The 22,271-nt window shown below is 35.0% G+C and overlaps 2 protein-coding genes across 2 annotated transcripts in view; both read left to right on the top strand.

Moving 5' to 3' along the window:
• Nucleotides 1–5,506, top strand: part of LOC106082850 (dentin sialophosphoprotein-like) — a 147,608-nt gene extending 142,102 nt beyond the window's left edge. Inside the window, exon 3 of the mRNA XM_059365010.1 lies at nucleotides 5,215–5,506. Coding sequence (XP_059220993.1) covers nucleotides 5,215–5,244 — 30 coding nt within the window. The 3' untranslated portion in view covers nucleotides 5,245–5,506. The remainder of the gene's footprint in view (nucleotides 1–5,214) is intronic.
• A 3,601-nt stretch (nucleotides 5,507–9,107) lies between these two features.
• LOC106088247 (protein sickie) overlaps nucleotides 9,108–22,271 on the top strand; it is a 348,338-nt gene continuing 335,174 nt past the window's right edge. Inside the window, exon 1 of the mRNA XM_059365006.1 lies at nucleotides 9,108–9,214. The gene's annotated coding sequence lies outside the window, so the exon portion shown is untranslated. The remainder of the gene's footprint in view (nucleotides 9,215–22,271) is intronic.

Here is a 22,271-nt window from a genome sequence, read left to right as displayed (position 1 = left end):
TAGTATTTGACAGATCACGTGGGATTTCAGACATGGTGTCAAAGAGAAAGATGCTCAGTATGCTTTGACATTTCATCATGAATAGACTTACTAACGAGCAACGCTTGCAAATCATTGAATTTTATTACCAAAATCAGTGTTCGGTTCGAAATGTGTTCATTCACCGTAACGTTGCGTCCAACAGCATCTTTGAAAAAATACGGTCCAATGATTCCACCAGCGTACAAACCACACCAAACAGTGCATTTTTCGGGATGCATGGGCAGTTCTTGAACGGCTTCTGGTTGCTCTTCACTCCAAATGCGGCAATTTTGCTTATTTACGTAGCCATTCAACCAGAAATGAGCCTCATCGCTGAACAAAATTTGTCAAAATTTGAACACATTTCGAACCGAACACTGATTTTGGTAATAAAATTCAATGATTTGCAAGCGTTGCTCGTTAGTAAGTCTATTTATGATGAAATGTCAAGGCATACTGAGCATCTTTCTCTTTGACACCATGTCTGAAATCCCACGTGATCTGTCAAATACTAATGCATGAAAATCCTAACCTCAAAAAAATCACCCTTTACTAGTATTTGGTCCAAATCGGAACATATTTCGATATAGCTGATATGGGGCATAAGGTATGCATTTTTCACAGGATTTTGACGAAAGGTCGTTTACATATATACCCGAGGTGGTGGGTATCCAAAGTTCGGCCCGGCCGAACTTAACGCCTTTTTACTGGTTTTGTGATTCTTTTTAAACATGCCCCCACGAGTCGTTTGGTACTTTTTCGAGATTAGCCAATTTTCAATTTATGTATTCGAAAACTCAAGAAATGAAAGAGTTTAAACTTTATAATTGGTAATAGAATTACATATCGGCTTGAGCATTTGCCAGCCGCTTGAACAAGTAAAAACGGCATTGAATTTTGCTGGATTAAACTTTTGCGTGCCTACGATGTGGATTTTCGGTGAACCTTATACTGATAAAAAATTAGAAAAATTAGAAGGTTGTTAGACCTCTTTGAGCCCTTCGTACAAATCGAATGAATGACCCCTTCGTGAGGCAAATAAAGAATTTTATCAAGTATATAGCCCGTGTAGAAATTATTGGAACGCGCGCATCAAAATCGCGATCCTTGGTACATAGTTGGAAGACATATAGAATGGGCGAGTGCAAGAAATTGTTCCTTGCTTAAAAGTAAGCTAATGAAAAATATGCTCTATGTGCCTTCAAGGGGTAAAATTTTCTCTAAGGACAAAATTAGAGTAAAATGTTCTCTGAGGACAAAATTAGAGTAAAATGTTCTCTAAGTGCTTAAAAATGCATGAAAATTTCCCTAAAACACATATTACCTTGAAATTTTCTTCAAAGACAGAATTTCAATGAAATTTTCCAATTTTTCATATTTCAAAATTTCACACCTGGTCTAATATTACAATAATTGCCACACATACGTAACATATATATATACATTTACATTTGAATGTATGAACATTCATGGTGATGTGGGCATAGGACGAAATTGGTGCAGAATTATCATAGGAGGAAACATGTGTGTTTTCAGTTGCTAGTTGTTTCTTTTTTTTTGTCTTTACTGATTGTGTAAGTCTGTGGCGTTTCAACAAAACATGCCAAACAATGCCAGCAACATCAGTTGCAACAGCGCCAATACTACAAGTTGGACCAGCAGCAAAGCAGCCCAGATGCACAGTTCTGTGGCACAATTTTTACATTTCAGACTTTTTTTCAGTTTTTTTTTTTTTTTTTGTTTTGTCGATCTCCTTTATGATGAGTGAAACACACGAGTATTGGAGCAGCACAACAATTTTTTGGCTTATTGTTTGAAATGTGTGTATTTTTGTTTTTATTTTTGTTCTCCTTTTATGCTTTTTGTAAGCAAAAGTTTTTCTTGTTTCCATTTCAAAAGTTTAATTTAATTTTCCCTACCTTTACACATATATGGATGAAACACAATGCATATAATATTGACTTTATTTTATTTTGGTCGTAAAATTTGCCTTAATTAAATGTTGGCAAATAACAGGATTTAATGCTCACAATGATTATGGGGAAATATGTTGCAGCATGTCTGGAAATGCTTCTTTTACATGCGAAAGTCATAATTTTTTGTGATTTTATTAGAGCAGCTATAAACTTAGAGCATTGTGTTTAAAAAAAAAAAAATATAGGTACACTGAAAAAAATAATGAAAACGTAAAATGTTCATAACTCTAAAAACGGGAAAAGACCACCTTTGTTTGTAATTTTATGTATTAGAAGAATGTATATAACAATACTGAAAAAAATTTGTCCCAAAATTTTAGATTTTTCAATATTTGTTGGATTTTAGCAACGAAAACGAGACAAAAAACAAAAATTAAAAAAAAATTGCTATCTTTAAATTTAATTTAACAGACATGACTATTTACTAACAGACATGACCACACGTTTCAACTTTTGATCGTTGATTCATTCTTATTTTACTTCATGGATGACTGTCCAATTATTATTCTTTGAAAAATTCTTCTTTTTAATTTAGCATATTACCTTAAAAAAAATAAAACATTTAGAGACGCTCCTATTTGTAATGAAATTTTGCGTCTTTAACTACAGTCCACCATTGTCTTGTCCCAAGGTCAATTTCCTTTTCATTATTTTATTTATTTCAGTGTACGTACGTGTACGTTATGGGATTATGCAGTTTTATTTCTTTTTCACCCCTTTTAACTCCAAAATTGCCAGATATTTTGTGTAATCGAATAGTTTTGAAAAAGTGAAAATCTTGGTTCATACTCATTATACGAGTATATTACTATACTTTAATTGCCTATAACATAACATTTGTTCCACTAGCAGAACGTAGAATAGCGTTCCAAGCGCCTCGATCTTCTGCCCTCTTTCTAAAATCTCTGACACCAAGTTTCGAGGTGTCTCCCACCACTTGATCTTTCCATCGGGCTTTTGGTCTTCCCGGTTTGCGTGTACCAGTGTTCGCCTTCAAAAGACTTCTTTGCAGGTGTTTCTTCATCCAACATGACCTAGCCAACGCAGCCGTTGTATTTTGATGCGTGTAACTATGCTATTGTCGTCATACAGCTCATACAGCTCGTGGTTCATACGTCGCCTATATTCTCCATTAACGCACACTGGCCCATATATTTTAATAAGAATCTTTCTCTCAAATACTCCAAGCACTGCCTCATCTGCTTTCACAAGTACCCATGCCTCAGAACCATATAAAAACACGGGTAGTATCAGTGTCTTTTATAATGTAATTTTCGTCTGTCGAGAGATGGCCTTGTTTCTAAACTCCTTACTTAGTCCAATGTATCATCTGTTTGCCAGTATTATTCTTCGGTTTATCTCAAAACTGGTATCATTCGTTTCGGTTACGGTGGTGCCGAGTTACTGACTATCTTAAAGTAAAGGTTCCCAACTTTCTTCATTTTCTTTTTTTGCTCGGTTGTACAAGGCGTTTTGGGAGTTGAATCCATCCATTTCGTCTTATCTTCATTTGCTGCCAGATCCATTTTCACTGACTCTCTTTCGATTCTTTCAAAGGCTGCAGGCAAAGGCTTCCGGTGATCGACATATGATGTCGATGTCATAGGCGAGTAGCACGTGGTTTCTTGTGATTAGTATGCCATACCTATTGTCATCTGCATCTCGTATAATGTTCTCCAGCAGGATATTAAAGAGATCGCACGATAGGCTGTCTCCTTGTCTGAAACCTTGTTTGGTATTAAATGTTTCCGAGAGATTCTTTCCTATTCTTACTGAGGAACGCGTGACAGCAAGTGTCATCCTGCAGAGTCTCATTAATTTTGCAGGGATATCAAACTCAGACATGGCTTGAAATACTTTTGAACGTAAAGGAGTATCGAAAGCGTCTTTGTAGTCAACAAAGAGAGGTAGGTGTTGATTTGGCCTTCTCGGGTCTTTTCCAGGATTTGGCGCAGTGTGAATATATGGTCCAAGGGGGATTTACCATGCCTAAAGCCGCATTGATATGGCCCAATTATCTCATTGACTTTAGGTTTTAATCTTTCACACAGTACGGTCGAGAGTATCTTGTATGCGATGGGGAGGAGACTTATTCCTCTGTAGTTGGCACATTCCGTCTTGCGTCATTTCTTGTGTAAGGGGCATAGCATGCTGAGATTGCAATCATCGGCTATGCGTTCTTTTAGCCAGATTGCGCAGATAAGCTGATGCATACGCCTTATCAGCGTGTCGTCTCCGGTTTTCAATAGGTCAGCGGGTAACCCGTCGGCTCCTGCTCCCTTGTTGTCACTGCTATGAGTACAACACATATTTATTCCTTTCTAACAAAATATTTCTGAACAGGAGTAAACAAAAATATTTCTGAAAAGCGTAATGCATAGCTGTGAGTTCGAATCATTCACTTTTTTTGTTTGCAATTTTTATCAGTGTGCTCAACAAAAATAAAACCTTGCCATTTAGCATTAACGCATCTTAACAAATCATAGTTTTATTAATGCCTGGGTACTTCATCGTTTTAAAAAGCGGCAAAGTGGCGTTCAAATTTTTCTCAGTGCTTACTGTAAAACTTTCAAGACCTGCAACATGCCATAACTTGGAATTTCCGAATCTTTACAAATCATAAGTTGTACGTTTTCAATCAACTACATGGTGGAGCCTTTTTTCTGGCGTCTATTAAAAACGCCCGTCTAGTCTATGTGTAGCGATTTTATCAATGCCCCATCTACATCTGTGTGCATTCATTCATACGTAAGACAGCACAACATTACTTGTAATGTGACACAAATCCCTCCTTAATTTATGGCTCATTGTGATGACTTATTGAAATTTCCAATTAAAAATTCATTGCTCACACGCATACACCCGAGTACATACTTTGATCACACAGAATCGCTGTAAATTAAGTCTTTGCAAAGGAACAACACAGCTGTGAGAAGACAACACCAAAAAATAAAAAGAGATTACAACTGATGGCGATCGTAAAATAAGATCAAGAAAGATCCTTCGTTTAAAGAGTGATCGCCCACACGGTTATGAAGTCAATGCAGAATGCCATGACATCAACAAATCATTTGTTTATTTTCGTTGAGAATGTAAAACAATAACAAGAAATGACACTTGCACGTTTGTAACCGACAAAAGGTTTTTGTCGAGTCAGCCAAACAGCTAAAAAAAAGCGCATCAATCACTTATCGGGGTATGTTTTACTTCATTTTAGGTGGACCAGCCAGTGCAATTCAAACTATAAGCAAGTCGTTGTTTGAGAGCTAGCTAGCTCTCATTCAATTGTATAGTAAACATAAACAAAAAGCAAAGTGTTCGAGAGACCGGCAAACATCTGGTTACTCTAGGGTTGCCAAACTCTAACAATAATGATAGAAATCTTGTAACAATTAGGAATGAAATATATTTGGATACAGAGAACGAACTTGAAATCCAAAATAGGACGTATGTTGTGAGGGGCGCTCCCCCACAATAAAATACCGCCTGGCGTATAAGTAAACAGATAATGATACTATGAGACTCAAAGAAAATGTATTTGCAAAAACAATAATGTTAACCATAATAAGGGTGTCATCTCCAAAACCCCCAGGATGTATTTATAGAGGTCATTAGAAAATTTTATTCAAAATATGAAACTGACAACATTTTGTACACTATCATATTTTTTCACATTTTCTTTAATTCAAATATTTCAAAAAAGTCAAATTTGGAAAAAAATTTCTAACAGTATTTATTTTCGTAACCTTTTTTGAAACTCGAAATTTTCACAAAATGTTGTGTTAAACCAAATGATATATATTTTCTAAAAAAATCATATTTCGGCGAAACTGTTTTAAATTTTAAATTTGTAATTTCTTTTTAAATTAAAATTTCAAAAAACTGTTTTATATAAATCAAAACTAACAAAAAATTTATATTAAAAAAAATATTTTAAATGTCTTACTATTTCTTTAGTTTTATTTGAAGTATAGCAAAATAAGTTTTACACTTATATTTATAGTACTTCTAAATTTTCCATCAACATTACATTAAGCAACAAGGGATACTTCTCTCATATCAATTAGTGCAGTCCGATTAAAGCCTTAAGTTCAACGATAAGGTACGGTGTGCCGCATAGCGACACCACTTGGTAGAGAAGTTTTAACCTCTGCGTCACGATGGCCTCCCAATTATATTTTTAGTACTACCTAAAATATGTAATTTAAAATGTTAGAGATCATTTTCGCCATCTTGTCGTCAAGCTGATCGACGCTTTGCCGACACTCGCAAAGAAATATGTGTGTGTGTGCGTACATACGTACATGAGCAGAGTATATGCGAGAAAGAACATAAGAACAGTGAGAATACAAACAAAAATCTGACATCTTAATACCGTCAAAAATGGCCGGCTGTTCGCGTGAGACCGCCTTTTTAAATCCGCCTTGCTTATACTCAAAAGTTATGTCATTTGCAATATTTCTCAAGTGTATTGCAAGAGAGTTTCAGAGACGATTTACATACACAAAATATTGTCTATCAGAGACTAGGTAGCGACTTCTGAACTGTATTAAGCAGTTTGTTCTTAAAGAACATGCAAATATCAACCTATCAAAAAGATATACAGGTTTACTGAGATTCCATTGCAGGATATTGTCCGGCTTTACCATTGTTTAACGATTTCTATTCAAAGAATGGTATAGTTAAAAACGTTTAAGTGTTAATATTATCTTATGCAAGGCAACCAAACTACGCAGATCTAGTATCCTTTCAAAATCTACCTTGTAAAATTGATAAGCTAGGAGTGACACGCCGCTGGAACGTTTTACATTTCATACAAATGTGGCAATGTCGTTTGCAAGTACTTTTAATTTTTTCCATAATGACAGTAAGCATATAATTCTCTTCAGTAAAATATTTTTGGCAGGAGCTTACCTCCGATAATGTATCTAACTGACTGTGGTACAAAGTTTTGTACATGCTATACAGTCCTCAACATACAACGTAATCTTGGCCTACAATGATATTTATATGTCATTTCCAAAGAATAGTCAAATAGAATACCTAGGTTCCTAGCGGAGTTCACGAATTCAACAACGCTATCATTCAAAATAAGGCTTGGAAGAGATGAAGTATCCAGGTTATTCTTTGATATTCCTATGCATCTTGTTTTAGATGGGTTGAGTGTAAAGCCATTCCCAGAAACCTATTTGTAAATGGCCCTCAGACTGACATTAAAGTCTTTTTTCGACAACATTTTCTTTAAAATCTATATTTCCACAAAATAAATGTAGAGGCGAATGTTAAATAGGACAATTAATATGCCATGATACTGTGGGCCAATCAGACGGACGGAAATGATACACTAGGCACTAATGAGTGTCCCCAGTCCAGAAACGCGTCCATGCCCGATTGTCTGATAGCTGGCAATTTATTTTCTTCAATTCATAAAAACAATCACTTCTTCCTAACACACATGCTCTTGGTCATTTAAGTTGGACTAACGCAAGAAATTCTTATTCTTAAAAAATATTAAGAAAATTTTTGTTTTGTCTTAAAAATTGAACCCCACTTCAACCAAAAGTTTTTAATGATCCTAATTTTTTTACTAAACTTCATTGCATTGAATCTTTGAAGTTATTTTAAGTAACTTAGAATTTACTTTTTCTCCACTCGATTTATTTATTTTGTTCATCTTGGCAACCTTTAATGTATTCCATGCAAAAGGGCCAAAAAATTTACTCAAATGGATAAAGAGCGGCCATGTTGACAAAATTTCCAACTCGCCTTCTCATTAATCTATGCACTTTTACCTTTCTTGCGACGTCATTAAATCACTTGCACAGCATCATCTTAAGAAGGCGGTAAGGACTTACCTTATTATATATATTAAAAATTTTAACTTTTAGTTGAGGCTTATATGAACTTTTCTACTGAAGACTATTTTACACTTTTAAAATTAAGTTGTATGGCAACTCTATTGAAATCGTTAAAGTGTTCAACTACCGGCAGGCAATAGAAACGAACACGAACTGATCGCCACACAACCGACAAGAGGGGGCAAACAAAACAGCTGTTTTTATTGCTGTGTGTGTTACACCCATGACGCAGCAACAACAGACAACAAGAGCCCGGCTGACAAACAAGTTATAAACATTTTACGCACGCTCCTCAATTAGTTTTCAGTTTTCAACCAACTGTTGACAATCGAACAGTGCCTTAGCGCCTTGACGGATAGAAAGAAACGGTTGCGATACAGAACAAAATGCACAGAGTCGATCATCTGGTCAGAGAAACCCGCCAAGTTACGCGTTTTAACTTCAAAATTATTGCTAATAAAAACTGAAATCTCATGGATTTTCTCACAAACAAATGAAGGCAATTATCTTTTGCGGTTTTAGCGCATTATACACAACAAGTCAGTCTTAAGTAGCCCTCAGCGAACCAACCTCCTTGTGTTGCTCGCTCCCTCCCCGGTCAATCTTAATTAAATAATCTGTTGTTTTCCTACGGTTTTCAATTCGCGATTCAACGAATACTTGTGGTTTTCCAGCAGAGCAACAAACGATTTACTTGGGCCAACGCCTCCCGACCCTACTTACACAACTTAGCTTGACAGCACATCTGGAGACTATTTTGTGTGTGAAGTGAAGTGAAATTATGAAATATGCAAAATATGTATCGGCAGGCAGGGAAGGATGGTTGGATGAGTTCATTCATTCGGCTGCGAATTTTGCTCGCTTATGATTGCTAAAAATAGTTGCTCACACTCCAATTGTCTCAGAAATTGCGGATCGGATCGTGCTCACGAAGCCATAAATCATTAGAAACGAAAATTGTCTTTAATTATTCTATTAACAATTGCTCGCAAGAGCGAGAAAAACACAAGCAAGCCATACGTCGTTGGCTTAATTGAAAGTTATCCACATTTGCCTTTGCATTTGCTGCGTTTGCGTCGTGCCTGCTGCCATATGGTATGGATGAATGGAATCAGACCTCATGATTTTCAAGTGTTTTGGTTGTGTTTCTCAAGTGTTTCAATGGATGCGTGTATGAAGCTTTCGTGTGTAAGCTGAGAGCCAATGCGAAATATTGTTTGAAAATAGAAGAAAAGTGCTAAAAGTCCCTGACACAACAAGAAAAGTGTTTTAAGAATCAAGTGGCGGCGGTGTTGTGTTTTTGTGAACTCGCTGCAAATATTTCAAAATTGGGTCGAGTGTTCCAGGCCCAAAAATAAGGTAAATAAATAGGCCATATTTTTTTAATTATTTTTAATAAATTATATTGAAGATCAGAAGATGCTGTGACAAATTGCATGTTTTGATATAGAACAGAAAGCTCAAAGTATATCTGGATATCATTCAGTTAGAAAGGATGGATAAAAAAATTACACAAAAAATTAAATAACATTCATACAGACTTTAATATTGAATCGAGTTTTTCCACTAATTTCTTATAATTGAGTCGGCACCCATGTACCGATCTGCAGGAATTAAAATTACAAAAGTTTTTGTTTCCTTATCAATTGTCACCGGTATTCACAAAATTCAATATGAAATAGGTTTATTTGCCAGATTTTCTTTACAGAACTGTCAAATAAACCTTTTTTAAGGCTTTATTAAGTTTTGTGAATAAGGCCGTGTATCTTTAACCATTGTATTTTAATTACCTTTAATGTTAACTTGCTTCAAGTAAAAATTACCCTACAAAATTTACTTTCATTGCAATGAAACAGATGTTACTTGGCCATACATACTCTTAGCTCATTCATGGGCACATTTTGTCATTACCATTCAGCAGAACGCATCCTCTTTATGTATTTTATGTTCTTTAAACTAATTTACGCCTAATGATAACAACAATGGCAATAAGTTATTGAGGCAAGAGAGGCACATTTGTCAACTTCAACACCTAAACAAGGCCGTCAAAACAGAAAGCAGCCACAACAACAACATCAAACAGCAACCTCCGATACAATTCTTCGCACACACTCATTCCTCGTCATTCATTCAACACTAGGCCCTGAAGCATACACCGTGAGTGAACATAGGTTTTGACTTCGTCACCAAACAATAGTGTGTAAAAGAAGAGACAAATTATTCGTCCTTTGTTTTTGTTTTTGTTTCCTTCCCATCTTTGAGATAAAGGCGAAAACAACAGAAGAAGAAAAAGCAAAATAAATGGCAAGCGAACTGAACCAGCAAAGCCAAGCCGGTAAAGAAAACAATTGGCAAAAGTCATACACGCCCTAAAGCCACACACAAAAAAAAATGACAATAAAGATAATGATAATAAGGATAACATCCTACATGGCGACTTATGTTCCATAGATGTAACAGACCAAAGAAATACTTACACACAGCCTACACTAACATACACACACACATGATTGCTCTGCCTGTAAAAGTCATTCGACAACAGCAAAAAATAACAATAAATAGACAGCAAGGAAATAAGTTAGGTTGATAGAGAGTGAGAGGAAGGAAGGACCTTATGTTTTTGCCATTATGTTCATAGTTAGTTCCCTTACAATGCCCTAGTCATATTCAGCATTTGACTTTTATTTTTGTTTTTTGACCTTTCGCCGACTTTTGTTTGTTTATCAACCATAATCTAAATGTGGCAACGCTTCCTCTTACCCTTAATGCTAATACCTCTTGGCTCTTTCGAATAACCTTCTCAGGCCACGAAACACGGACCTTTGTACCATCTGCAGGTTATTATTTATTTATGAAAGACGTTTTATTAAAAATTCCTCTTTGTCCCAAAGAAGTTTGAAAGTTAGCAAACAATTGAAGAAAAATGTATGTAAACACAAAGTGTACATACCTACCGCAGCGCATTTCCTTATTTACTTTATCCTTTTGAAAAGTATCTGATTTCCTTTCAATATTTCTCTCCTATCAAAAATTCATTGAATAGTTAACACCGCACTTTAGTTTTATTGAACATTTCACGCACTTGCCTGTCTTTGTTAGGATTTTGTCATTCATAATTTAATTAACATAATTTCAACATAATTTGTCTCACCCTATTGCGCTCTTTCTTTGGGTAGTTGAAGTCGCACTCTCTGCTTTTCATTTATTCACCATTATCATCACTTCACCATATCCATACCAAATTCAGTTATGTGTAATAATAACGGTTTAATTTACGAGGGAGTCTAGTTTCTATCTATTATAGGAGGGAGAGACAGAGAGAGCAAAAGAGACTTCTTTGGTGGTTGAGAAAAGTTGTTGTCCATTTGTTTATTATTAATAAATATAATTGTATGATTGCTGTTGTTGTTATGGTAGTGGTGGTCAATGATGTTGTCACACCATGACTATGATTATTAGAATGTGACAGCTGTCAATTAATACAACAACTTATGAATGCTGAGATGTTAACACAACAATAGATAATAGTTAACTACATGTGTAAGTGCCACGGGTGGTCTATGCAAAGGGAAAATATACTACGCTTGTTAACTGAGCACACCTTCAATCGAATAAAAGTGGCCTAAAAAGCAAAAGAAGAGTGAGAACAAAATTGAGTTATCAATTACAAAACAAATCTTAAGCATACGACTATACTCATAGACTTTTAAGCATTAAAAAAAGAAACTTGTTACTGTTGTAGAAAAATATTTATCTAATAAATATAATTTTAAAATTTGTCCTGAATGACAAAACGAAACAATAACTTTTTTGTTCTTATTCTTAAAAAACTTATCCAACATTATTCCCAAGGGACATTGCAAGTCATGTGGTCCCTTAGGTCCCAAAAGGTCATACCATTCATAACTGTCAGTGAGTTGCACAATAAAAGGTCTCAGAAATCATGAACTGTCTACACAGAAAAAAATTTAAATTGGTTTCAATCATGATCCAAATAATTTTTTTTATTGAAACTATATAAATCACGAAAATGATAATATCACAGTTTTTGAAAAAGGTGATGTTCGAGTATAAAAATGATTGCAAATTGTTGAAATTTCCATCTAATTTTTTAATTGATCTCATTAAAAAAATTATAGAAATTTTCACTTAGTTTTTAAATTGACCCAATTAAAAAAATTATTGAAATTTTCGTAACATCCAATTAATTTTTAATTGGATCAATTAAAAATGTAATTGAAAATATGCAAATGTTATATTGAAAATTTTCCGAAAGCTCGCTTAATAGGGCACACTCTCGATTTCGATGCAACTTGGTTCACATATGTAAAATTCCTGGAACCCGAATTTAAGGTTTATGTTTGGGTCCATAATCACTCCTTAGAAACAAAAACCCTCCGGGGTTTTTGCAAAAATTTAACGGAAAATATTTTTTCCCGAATTACGAATGAAAGAGTGGCGAGACAGTAACTTTATGAATTACATGGTTTGTGGAAGTAAACTCAACATAAAAACGTTGGTCTAGAAAACTTTATAATTAGATCGATGCTAACGAAGCCGTTGTGCAATTAACATGCATATTTTGATCAAAATAAGATAAGAATTGCGCCTAGGAAAATAAAAAAGTAGTCCCATGACTCTTTGTTGGGGAGTTGTATCTTCTATATAAGGAAATTATTTATCAAAATTTTGAGCGGCTAGACTTTTTGAAAAACCTCGGCGGATCTTTTCCGATGGTTTATTAAACAATCCGTATCAGATTTCGAGTAGATATGTTCAAGCTGTAATAACTACGGTTGATAATATTATTGCAAATTACCCAAATTCTGAAGAACAAAAATATGGAAGCTAATCTACATCTGAACCGATTTCGACTAAACTTCTTAGATATTGTAGTAGTCGTCGAGGAAAAAAAATTGTTTGTAAGATTGGTCAATGAATGCGCTAGCAGTGGCTCTGAAGTGAAAATCGGGAGAAATACATATATGCCAGCTATATGTAAATGTGAAGCGATTTCTATGAAAATCATCAGTATTACTAAGAGTCATAATAAAATCCTTCCCGCCAAATTTCGAGAGAATGGGTTAACTAATGAGCACTTTATTGCAATATTTCTCAAATCGGACGAACATATGTATGGGAGCTATATCCAAATCTGAACCGAATTTGGCCAATTTTTAATAGGCTTCGTCTCTACCCCAAAAAAATGTATGTGCCAAATTTTAAGACGATCGGATTATCATGGACAGATGGACAGTCAGACGGGCATAGCTAAATCGAATCTGAAAGTGATTCGTATTCGGTATACTAATACCGAACAATACTTTTGTGTTGTTAGTAAATACTGAAATGGGAAAATAGTCAAAGACTCAATCAGTACTGATGTGGATAAAAGCGTAGAGTCTGCTTTGTAAGCAGAAGGTTGGGACAAAAGGTAAAATTTTATTTAATTTATAATTGCAACGTTTCATATTAAATTTATATTCTTCACAATATCTGAGCAATTGATAGCGGAGACAGGCGGATATAAATGTGTTGAGCAATTAAGTCAACACATCTTAATGGGATGCTCCGGAGTGTTTGGAAAAGGCGATTTTTTCAATAATTTTACATTTCATTTTCGATGCTCTTTAGTTCATATTTTACCTGTAGGAAGTTGTAAGGGACTAATACTATGTATAAACAATTTCGTAGCAATAAAGAAATTGTTGAATTGTTGTTGTTGTCGCTACGAGCATATTATTCTTTAGTGCCATAGGAAGTTCAATATTTTCAAATTTCAACATTTTTTGAGTGTAGATTAATATAGACCCCATCCTATGGTGGTGAATATAAAAATTGTTGCTTGTGGGCATTAAAGATCTGTCATTATTATTAAAGCCATTAATATCACAACGCGTGAAGTGGCGTACATATAAAATTTCCTATAACTTCTACAACAAATGCTTACTGCGCCATAACAATGGAATATCTTCCCGACGATTGTTAACAATACTAATTAAGGCGTCCACTTTTCACCCATGCTAAAAGCAATTTTTTTTTTTATTGCCAACGTTTGTTTACATTTCTATTAACAAGTCTCGAATAAACATTTAGTGTCAATTGCCACAATTTGGCGGCATTTCAATGTTTGAAAACACAATTTGGTCAATAATAAAAATCATAAATATGGTCAAAAGTTTTTTCATTTCAAAGAATACCAAATAGGCAGGGCCAGATAATAGCAAATCAAGGCAAAGGCCTCAATTAAAATAACTTTTCTATGTTTAGCACCATGGACAGAGACTAGGCTTACTAAAATGAGGCCAGAAAAGTTAAGGCCCAACAAGGAAATCTCCAACGAATAACAAAATATACACAGCCCTCACTCACTCAAGTTAGGCTGGTAGATAAAAATGGTCAAAAAGTTGGCTAAAACCAACGAAATTGAGGAGAAATTTAATATTAGCAAGGCCATAAAGAAAAACAGCAAAGCAAAAATAGAATTTCACAAATTATGAGGTAAACGGCAAAGGCCGACTTAGTGGGGTAGGAGGGGGAAATGGCCCGGAATATATTATCTTTGTTATTATTATCCATGGATATGGGGAAGGCAAACAAAGCATAGGCAAGAGCCTCTCTGGGAACCACTAAACTATGGAAACACGTGAGCTGCGAAATCTTCCACACAAAAATGCTTTGGGGAATTGAAATCATGAACGCAGAGATGAACATGGACTCACATAACATGTCTGTCTGCATGTTTGGCTGTGATGATATCTTTGAGATAATTATTGATTTATGTGTAGCAAATAAAACTATTAGCGTTTGTTGAAAAGCTTGTCTTGTGTTGTGTTGTGGGCTGTGAGTTGAACCATCGCAAAAATACTCCAAGGAAACGGATTTAAAGATAGATTAATGTGCGTGTGTGTGTGTTATTTTCTTCATTGAGTGAGATCATTAAATTAATTCAAGGTTTGCAAATACAAAAAACAAAGATTATTGCGCGGTTTTTACTAAGCTTCATGTTATATGTTGCATAAACCCCAAGCTTTTGAGAACAACAAATCTAGAACGATTGTGTCATTTGTGAAGGTGATGGCGATGGTGATGGCTTTGCCCTGGTTTTTGTCACTTTTTTTTTTTTTGTTTAATTGGAAACACTAAACTAATTAAAGTCTCTAGAGAACAGTTCATGAACCGTGGAAAATTGGCAATTGAATTCTATCTCCGTCGACATTGTCTGCACGAATTCGTGCTTATCGTTTGCAAATATGACGTGATGTTGTCTGATAGATATGATAAAAAAATCGGTTTGCTCTGTCATGCAAAAAAAAAAAAACTAGCTAATATAACAAACAAATAGAAATAAAATATTAAAGTAAATATTAATTATTTTTTAGTATCGTTCGCAAATGATTATATAAGGTAAATAGATTTATTAGTTTTTTAAAAATTTTAAAAGTCCAAAATTTGTTTAGGCTCCTTAAGATAAGTTGGCAATCCGGAACAGGTTCACCTATACAATTTTTATTGTAATCCATTTTAAGGAACAGGGGGAAACTCCGTACATGTCAAGCTCAATGATAGGGGATAGTCGAGTCCCCACGGCGCACTATGGCAAAAACACTTTGGCTGCTCTAAACTTTTGGTCCTCAGGGTATTTTCTTTTACTTTGCTAATATTTTTTTTTTTGCTTGAGAACAGATAAAGCTACAATGAAAACCAAAACAAAAAAATTTACGCAGTTTTGGTTTTTTTGTGAAAAAATTTTTCATATTTGTTGTTGTATACCCATCACCGTAGGATGGGGGTTTACGTATCGAGTCATTCCGTTTGCAACACCTCGAAATATTGATCTGCAGCCCTATAAGGTCTATATATTATTGATCGTCTTGATATTCTAAGTCGATATAGCCATGTCCTTCCGACTGTCCATCTGACTGCCGGAATTACAATAGAGGTCGCACGAATGAAACTAGCCACCTGAAACTTTGTAATGATACTTCTTATTGATGTAGGTCATTTGAGATTGCAAATGGACCATATCGTTTCAGATTTGGATGTAGCCCCCGTATAAACCGATCCATCTATTTGACTTTTTGAGCCTCTAAAGGGCGCAATTATTATCCGATTTGGATAATAATTGCCTCCAATCTTTGAATCGGTGAACTGAATCGGTCCTTAACCTGATGTAGCTCCTACATAAACCGGTCTCCCGATTGAACTTAATGAAACCCTAGAGGGCTCAATTCTTATCCGATTGGGCTGAAATTTTTCGAATTTCTTCCCAAAAAAATGCAATATCTCGATCGCAAATGAATAATACTTCAAATAAAAATAGCAAGACAACGTAGTAATTTACAAAAAAATTTCCAGCTCGAGTTCCCTTTAATCCCGGAAGATCCAATCCATAGAAGCTATATTATTTTTTTTTTTTTTGCTTTTTCATTTTGACCTCAATTTTTTTTTACAACATTTGACAAAAGGTCACAAATAAAGTCTACATACCAATATATATAAATAAAACATTTATTTCACAAAATTGACCAAATGCGCACCGGCTGAAACATATGTTGTGTCTTACAGCTGTTCTACTGGACCAAACCAATCAGTGCAGAATTGGTATTTAAGGTCAGTGGAATGTTAGTGATTCACTGAGATAACATTTTTTCGATATTTAATAAGTTGACAAATGAGTTTTGAGGCGCTAGATCGGCCATTTCGCCCAGAGTTCGGCACCTTTTTTGAGAGAAGCTTTAACATGGCATAGTACCTCGGATTTCAAATTCGCCAGTAGTAGGAGGGTGTAACCACAGCTGAATTTTTTTTCTGATGTTCTCGACAGGATTCAAACGCAGGCGTTTAGCCTCACACCTCTGCGCTACGATGGGCCCTAGTTTCAAACACTCATAGATAAAAGACGTTGCAAAATCATGCTCCAATGGTGCCATTATGATATACAGCAGCTGTTGAAAATATTGTCAACATGTGGGGATGGTTTTGTGAAAGAGCGTTGTTGATTTAGTGCACTGACCGTAATGAAAATAGAATAGAGATATCTTAGTCATTCTTTTTGAATATTGCAAATAAAAGTGTCCTTAAAAAACCCACAATAAATTCTGCCCGATTTTTTTTAAATCCCCAAAATACCCTTTTCAAGCAAAGATGTTTTCAAAATGGGCATTTTTTAATAAATTTGCTGTGGAGGCTACAAATATTGTCATGTGCAAAAACCTTTTTGCATTAGTTTAGGGGACATATGGAGTAAAAAAAATATATGCCCCATTGGAGGATCTAGACTTTGGAAATTTTGAACTCGAAGGGTTTTTCCAATTTTTGAATAAAAATTTCCTGTTTTGATGTACATATAGCACCCTTTCAAGTTGAATTATCTTGTCACTTAAAACGCATCTTCAATATGTACTCTTCACCAACAAAAAAGAAAATAAAGTAATGAAGCAAGTTTTTCAATAAAGACTAATCAATGAAAATACTTTTCTTTGACCAAAAAATGGAAAAAAAAAAAAACTTTTTCACCTTTTTTACTTCCATACTGTATAACATTTAACTGAATAACAATATATGGACACTTTTGCAGTAAGGTCATTGTAATTTTTGTCATAATTCCAAATCATGCATAAAAATGAAAATCGAGCCACAAATGCCATCGCAAATTACAAAATACGAAGCTGATCTCGGTCAAAATGCATAAAAAATTAAAGTCGAATATCTCAGAAACTAGTGGAGTTTCTGAGACATTTTTTGAAAAAAGAAATGAAAAATGTGAAAATCAGACCATAAATGAAGATTTGGCAGCCCAAACAATTTTTCGTAACACCGAGGTAAAATTTTGCACACAATCTCGTTAACACCTCAGCTGTAACCATTTCAAAGAGATACCTCTACCCGTTCTCACATGGCAATATTTTTACTATTTTTTTCGATTTTCTTCCACTGTACGTTTTCAAAATATAAACGGCAGTAAACAGTTTCGTTTTGTACACAAAAAACTGTTTTTCATTTGTGAACATTTGTGGTTGAACTTATAACATCTGTGTGTTGATTCACTTTTATGAACCAAAATGTAGTCAAAATCGTTGGAAGTTAGGAAAATGAGTTTTGGGAACAGTGTGCCTTAGTTAAAGCGGCAAAATAGCCTAAGAAGTAGAAGCGCCTTTAAATGCTAAGTTTTTTTAGTTTTCAAATAAAATTGTATGCAATATAGGCAATATGGTAATCAAATTAAAGGAAATTTTGCGTGAAACTCGATTATGAAGAACAGTAAGTAGAACTGCATCCCAGTGTTTGGGGAAGAGGCTTTCAACGATTAGAGCCCTATGAGAAGAATTTTTAGAAATCACGAAAAGGCTTTTTAACATACTAGCATAAAATTATTCACCTCCAGCAAAAAACTTAAATCCATTCTCCACAAACTTTATTTTGACTTAAAAACCTTTTCGTTTATTTTTCAAAAAAGGGAGTTAAAATTGCCTGGAAGACCCTGGATTGACTCAAACAAATGTTTTCCAACATATTCGTGTTCGTGTCACTCTCTCTCACTCTCACGCTTTCTGTGCATACATAATCTGCATATTGTACTTCGAAAAATCTTGAAAAGATCAACATAAAAGTGTTAAAACAGACATTTTATGCAAATCTGTTTTTCATCTAACATTCAGATGTCAAGACTTGATTGTGGTACACAAATTGGTCAAAATTTGACTTTTATTAATAAATTTTTCGAAATTTGATATCCTACAAAAATTTTAGAAAAGTTGGCTTCAATTCAAATTTTTATTAGCATTTTGATAAAATTACAATTTTGTCGAAATTGTCGAAGTTATCCGAAATATTCAGTTCAACGTAGTTCGTATAAGTGAAATTAATTTTTAGCTATGCGATATAAGCCTGAGATCAAACGAATTTTCAAGTTAAGTTACAAATAGGTGTGAAATAACTTTAGTTGGAAAAGAGGAATGCTTAGTAAAACGCTTTAAAAGTCTGATACAATCATAAGCAATACATCGAAATACGTTTTTGCGAATTATATTGATGACTAGAATTTTAAACTTTCAGAAAATTTCCCACAGAAATAACTTTTCCACTTGTGCGATTTCAGATTCATATAAAAACGGAATTTGGGAAGTAAAAACTTTTTCAGCTTGGCGGCATTTTCATTTAAGCGATTTTTCAAAACGTGTCATGGAGTAATTAATCTTCTGATTTATATACTCGGAGGCCACTGTAGCGCAGAGGTTGGAATGTCCGCCTAAGACGCCGAAAGTCTGGGTTTAAATTCAGGCGAGAACATCAGAAAAATTTCCAGCGGTGGTTATCCCCCTACAAATGCTGGCGTCATTTGTGAGGTATCCTGCCAAGTTAAAATTTCTCCACCAAGTGGTACCCCTTTTTTATTTACTTGACTTCTCCGCTTGGTCTTTTCTTGCTAACCTTGAAAGGCATTGTTGTAAATTGAAATGACTTTTTTTATATTTGTTCATGTATTTTGTACTCTTCGGGAAATCACTTCAACGCAGTCATTTATTTTCACTGTCTTGATTTTATGATCTTATGAAAAAATTGCACGCACTTTTAAACCATCAAATCAACTATTTTAGTATGTATGCCATAAAGCACACACATTAGTGCGCATTAATTATACGTTAGAGTGGACCGATAGATTTCATATAAGAAAATCATGTAGTCATTAGCGGCGAGAATGAAATTCAAGGACAAAATTGAGTATGTACACTTGAAATCTACATTAAGCAATAACGGGCATACTTCCTTATATCATTGATTGCTGACCGATTCAAATTTATGTGCGAAAGATAGATAAGGGATATTTAGTCGTTATAACCGATTGTCGTTTACAGCGATATCATTGATGGCATATCGTCAGTATAAATAAAAGGACGTCTTAAGTGAGATCGGCTGCACGTAATGCTTTTCAATGACGAAAAAATATATTTTTGTTTTAAATTCCCACTACACCCTAATGTTAGTAACATTAAACTTTAAATGTCCTTAATACTCAACATGCGCAGGCTATGCTCGAAAATAAAATAAACAACATTGTGTGGCAGTAGTCTCAGATGCATATCAAGGCACATACGTAGTCAAACCCAACACCTACCTATCTTCCTGCCGCTTCTGCCCAGAGCGTCTGCTGTTGTGTTCCGCCTTTAAATAAATTCTTCTCTTAAATGCAATTTAATTTAACACTCGCATGTGTACTACAACAAGTTAACGTATGTCAAATGGATGTACAACGCCGCAGCACCACGACAAGACAAAAAAGAACAAAAAAAACCAAGACTCCACTTGATTAAAATTGACAGCTTCAGACATGCGTTAAATGTACTGACATGGCGACTTCTCTAAACACCATATGTAACAGCATTAAAAAAACATTCATAGCACCTAAAGTCAAAAAGTCGAAACGAAAAACAAAAGCGAAGGCATGAAAATTGAAAAAAGCTCAACTTTTTTAGAAGACTTCTAAAATTTCCGCCGCTTTAATTGAAAAAAAATCGCATTAATAAAATTAAATAAAATTTCAAGGTTAATGGGGGGGAAATTTGTAAAAATCTCTAAAAAACGGCCTACTCACCTCATGCCCCTTCCAACTTTCTCACATTGTCGTTTTATGCAAATCAATGAGGCATAAAAATCATGGAGCCGGCGTTTAGTTATCCATGATTGAATGGCTGAGCGACTGTGTTGCCACTTACAGGCGTAAGTCGTAGCACCAAACAAGCCAGCCAGCCTAAGCACTTCACTATCTATCGGCATTTCTATGGAGCCCCCAAACCAACACCACTTTTAATCATTCGCGTGCTCCACCATTCATCGTTCATCGTTCATCGTACAGCGGTTCATTCATAAGCGAATAAATGAGCCATTAAAAATATTCCAACACCAAAACGTTTTCCGTTGTCCGTTGCCTCTTTCGTTTACCAAAAACGAAAATTAATTTGACACAATTTAAAATTTAACGCCACCAAAGCCTAAAAACGCAGGAAAAGAAATACTCGCTCCAACGCGGGTGACACACGACAGCGAGAGTGAGTGAGTTTGTTGCCTGTTTGTTGTGGCTTAGGCTTTAACGCACTATTAAATTTAATTTCTTATTAAATTTTCATTAGACATCATCATCATCTTCAGGCAAGGCGCACTCATCTCCAGTTATCAGCGGCGTCAAAAGCCTTAAGACCTATACCAAATTCCTGTTCTTAGGCCGTACAACAAAGGCAGACAGACACAGATACAACAAAACAGACAGACACAGATACAACAAAAACCAAACGGCGTCTCTACGCCATCTCTCTTGTAGCTTATCTAGGAAATGAAACGGCTGAAGCAAGGCTTCTTATTGCTGCTTGGCAGCCTATGAAAATGCAAGAGATGCTCATCTAACGTCTTGAGCAGTTAGTTGGGAGTTTTTGGTTAAGTGCCTTGGATTTGTGTTGACAAGCAAGTTGGCGTCAGTGGTTAACCGATTTTTCCGTGACTGTGCCAGTGGTGGGGGCCTATAGTCATCATCCACCAGCAAATGTCGCCTTTATTGTCTTTGCGGATTTTCCACTAAATTTTCTTTAATTTTGCCTGCTTAAGTTTTGAATGGGAAAACTCGCTCTGTCATTGTCTATGGCTTAAGATACAAATTGCGAGTTCGTTGCCATTTTATCGCCAGAGTTAAATTGCCCCCCTTTGAACGAGCGACAAATAAGGCAAACATTATTACTGGGGAAAAAATGGAATTTTCAATTCGTGGAAAATGTTAACCGTGGCCATTTTCATACTACGATTTCAAACAGACAATTTGTTGAAAATGTGAATTACCAAAAATTATATCACAGCCATTTAAGTTTTATGACTTTGAGTCGACAAATAACATACAAATGTAATTGTAGTTCAAATGGAGACATGGATGATTGGGGTTTCCACATCAAACGTATAAGTGCTTTTGGCCATTTAAGAAGGTAACTAAATAAAAGTCGATTTTCATTAGTTTTTTTTTTAATGTTTTATTTTAATGAAACTATTGTAAAAAACCAACTTCGAAGAAAATTTCTGCAAAATCTTAATTTTGAGAACGTTTTTAAGAAAATCACAAATTTCGACAACATTCTTTTTTATATGAATAAAATTGCGGTAAAATTTTCAATGAAAATCAAATTATGCAAATTTCTAAGGTCTATCGATGAAAGAATGAAAATCAAGTCTTGAAAAAAATTTTTGGATAGTGGGAGCTGACTTTTACTGGTTAGTACGGCTGGCAGAAACGCCGCCGACTTTTGACAGAAGGGCCTGATTGACTATCTACAAATTTTTTTTTTCACTTGACATCATAGCCGGCCACTGTCCACACTAAATGGACTATTCCCTTTGGCCTAATATAGTCATTCCGTTTGCACCACCTTGAAATATA

Source organism: Stomoxys calcitrans, chromosome 3, assembly GCF_963082655.1.
Source record: "Stomoxys calcitrans chromosome 3, idStoCalc2.1, whole genome shotgun sequence".
Lineage (NCBI taxonomy): Eukaryota > Metazoa > Arthropoda > Insecta > Diptera > Muscidae > Stomoxys > Stomoxys calcitrans.
This window is presented reverse-complemented; position numbering and strand designations above follow the sequence as displayed.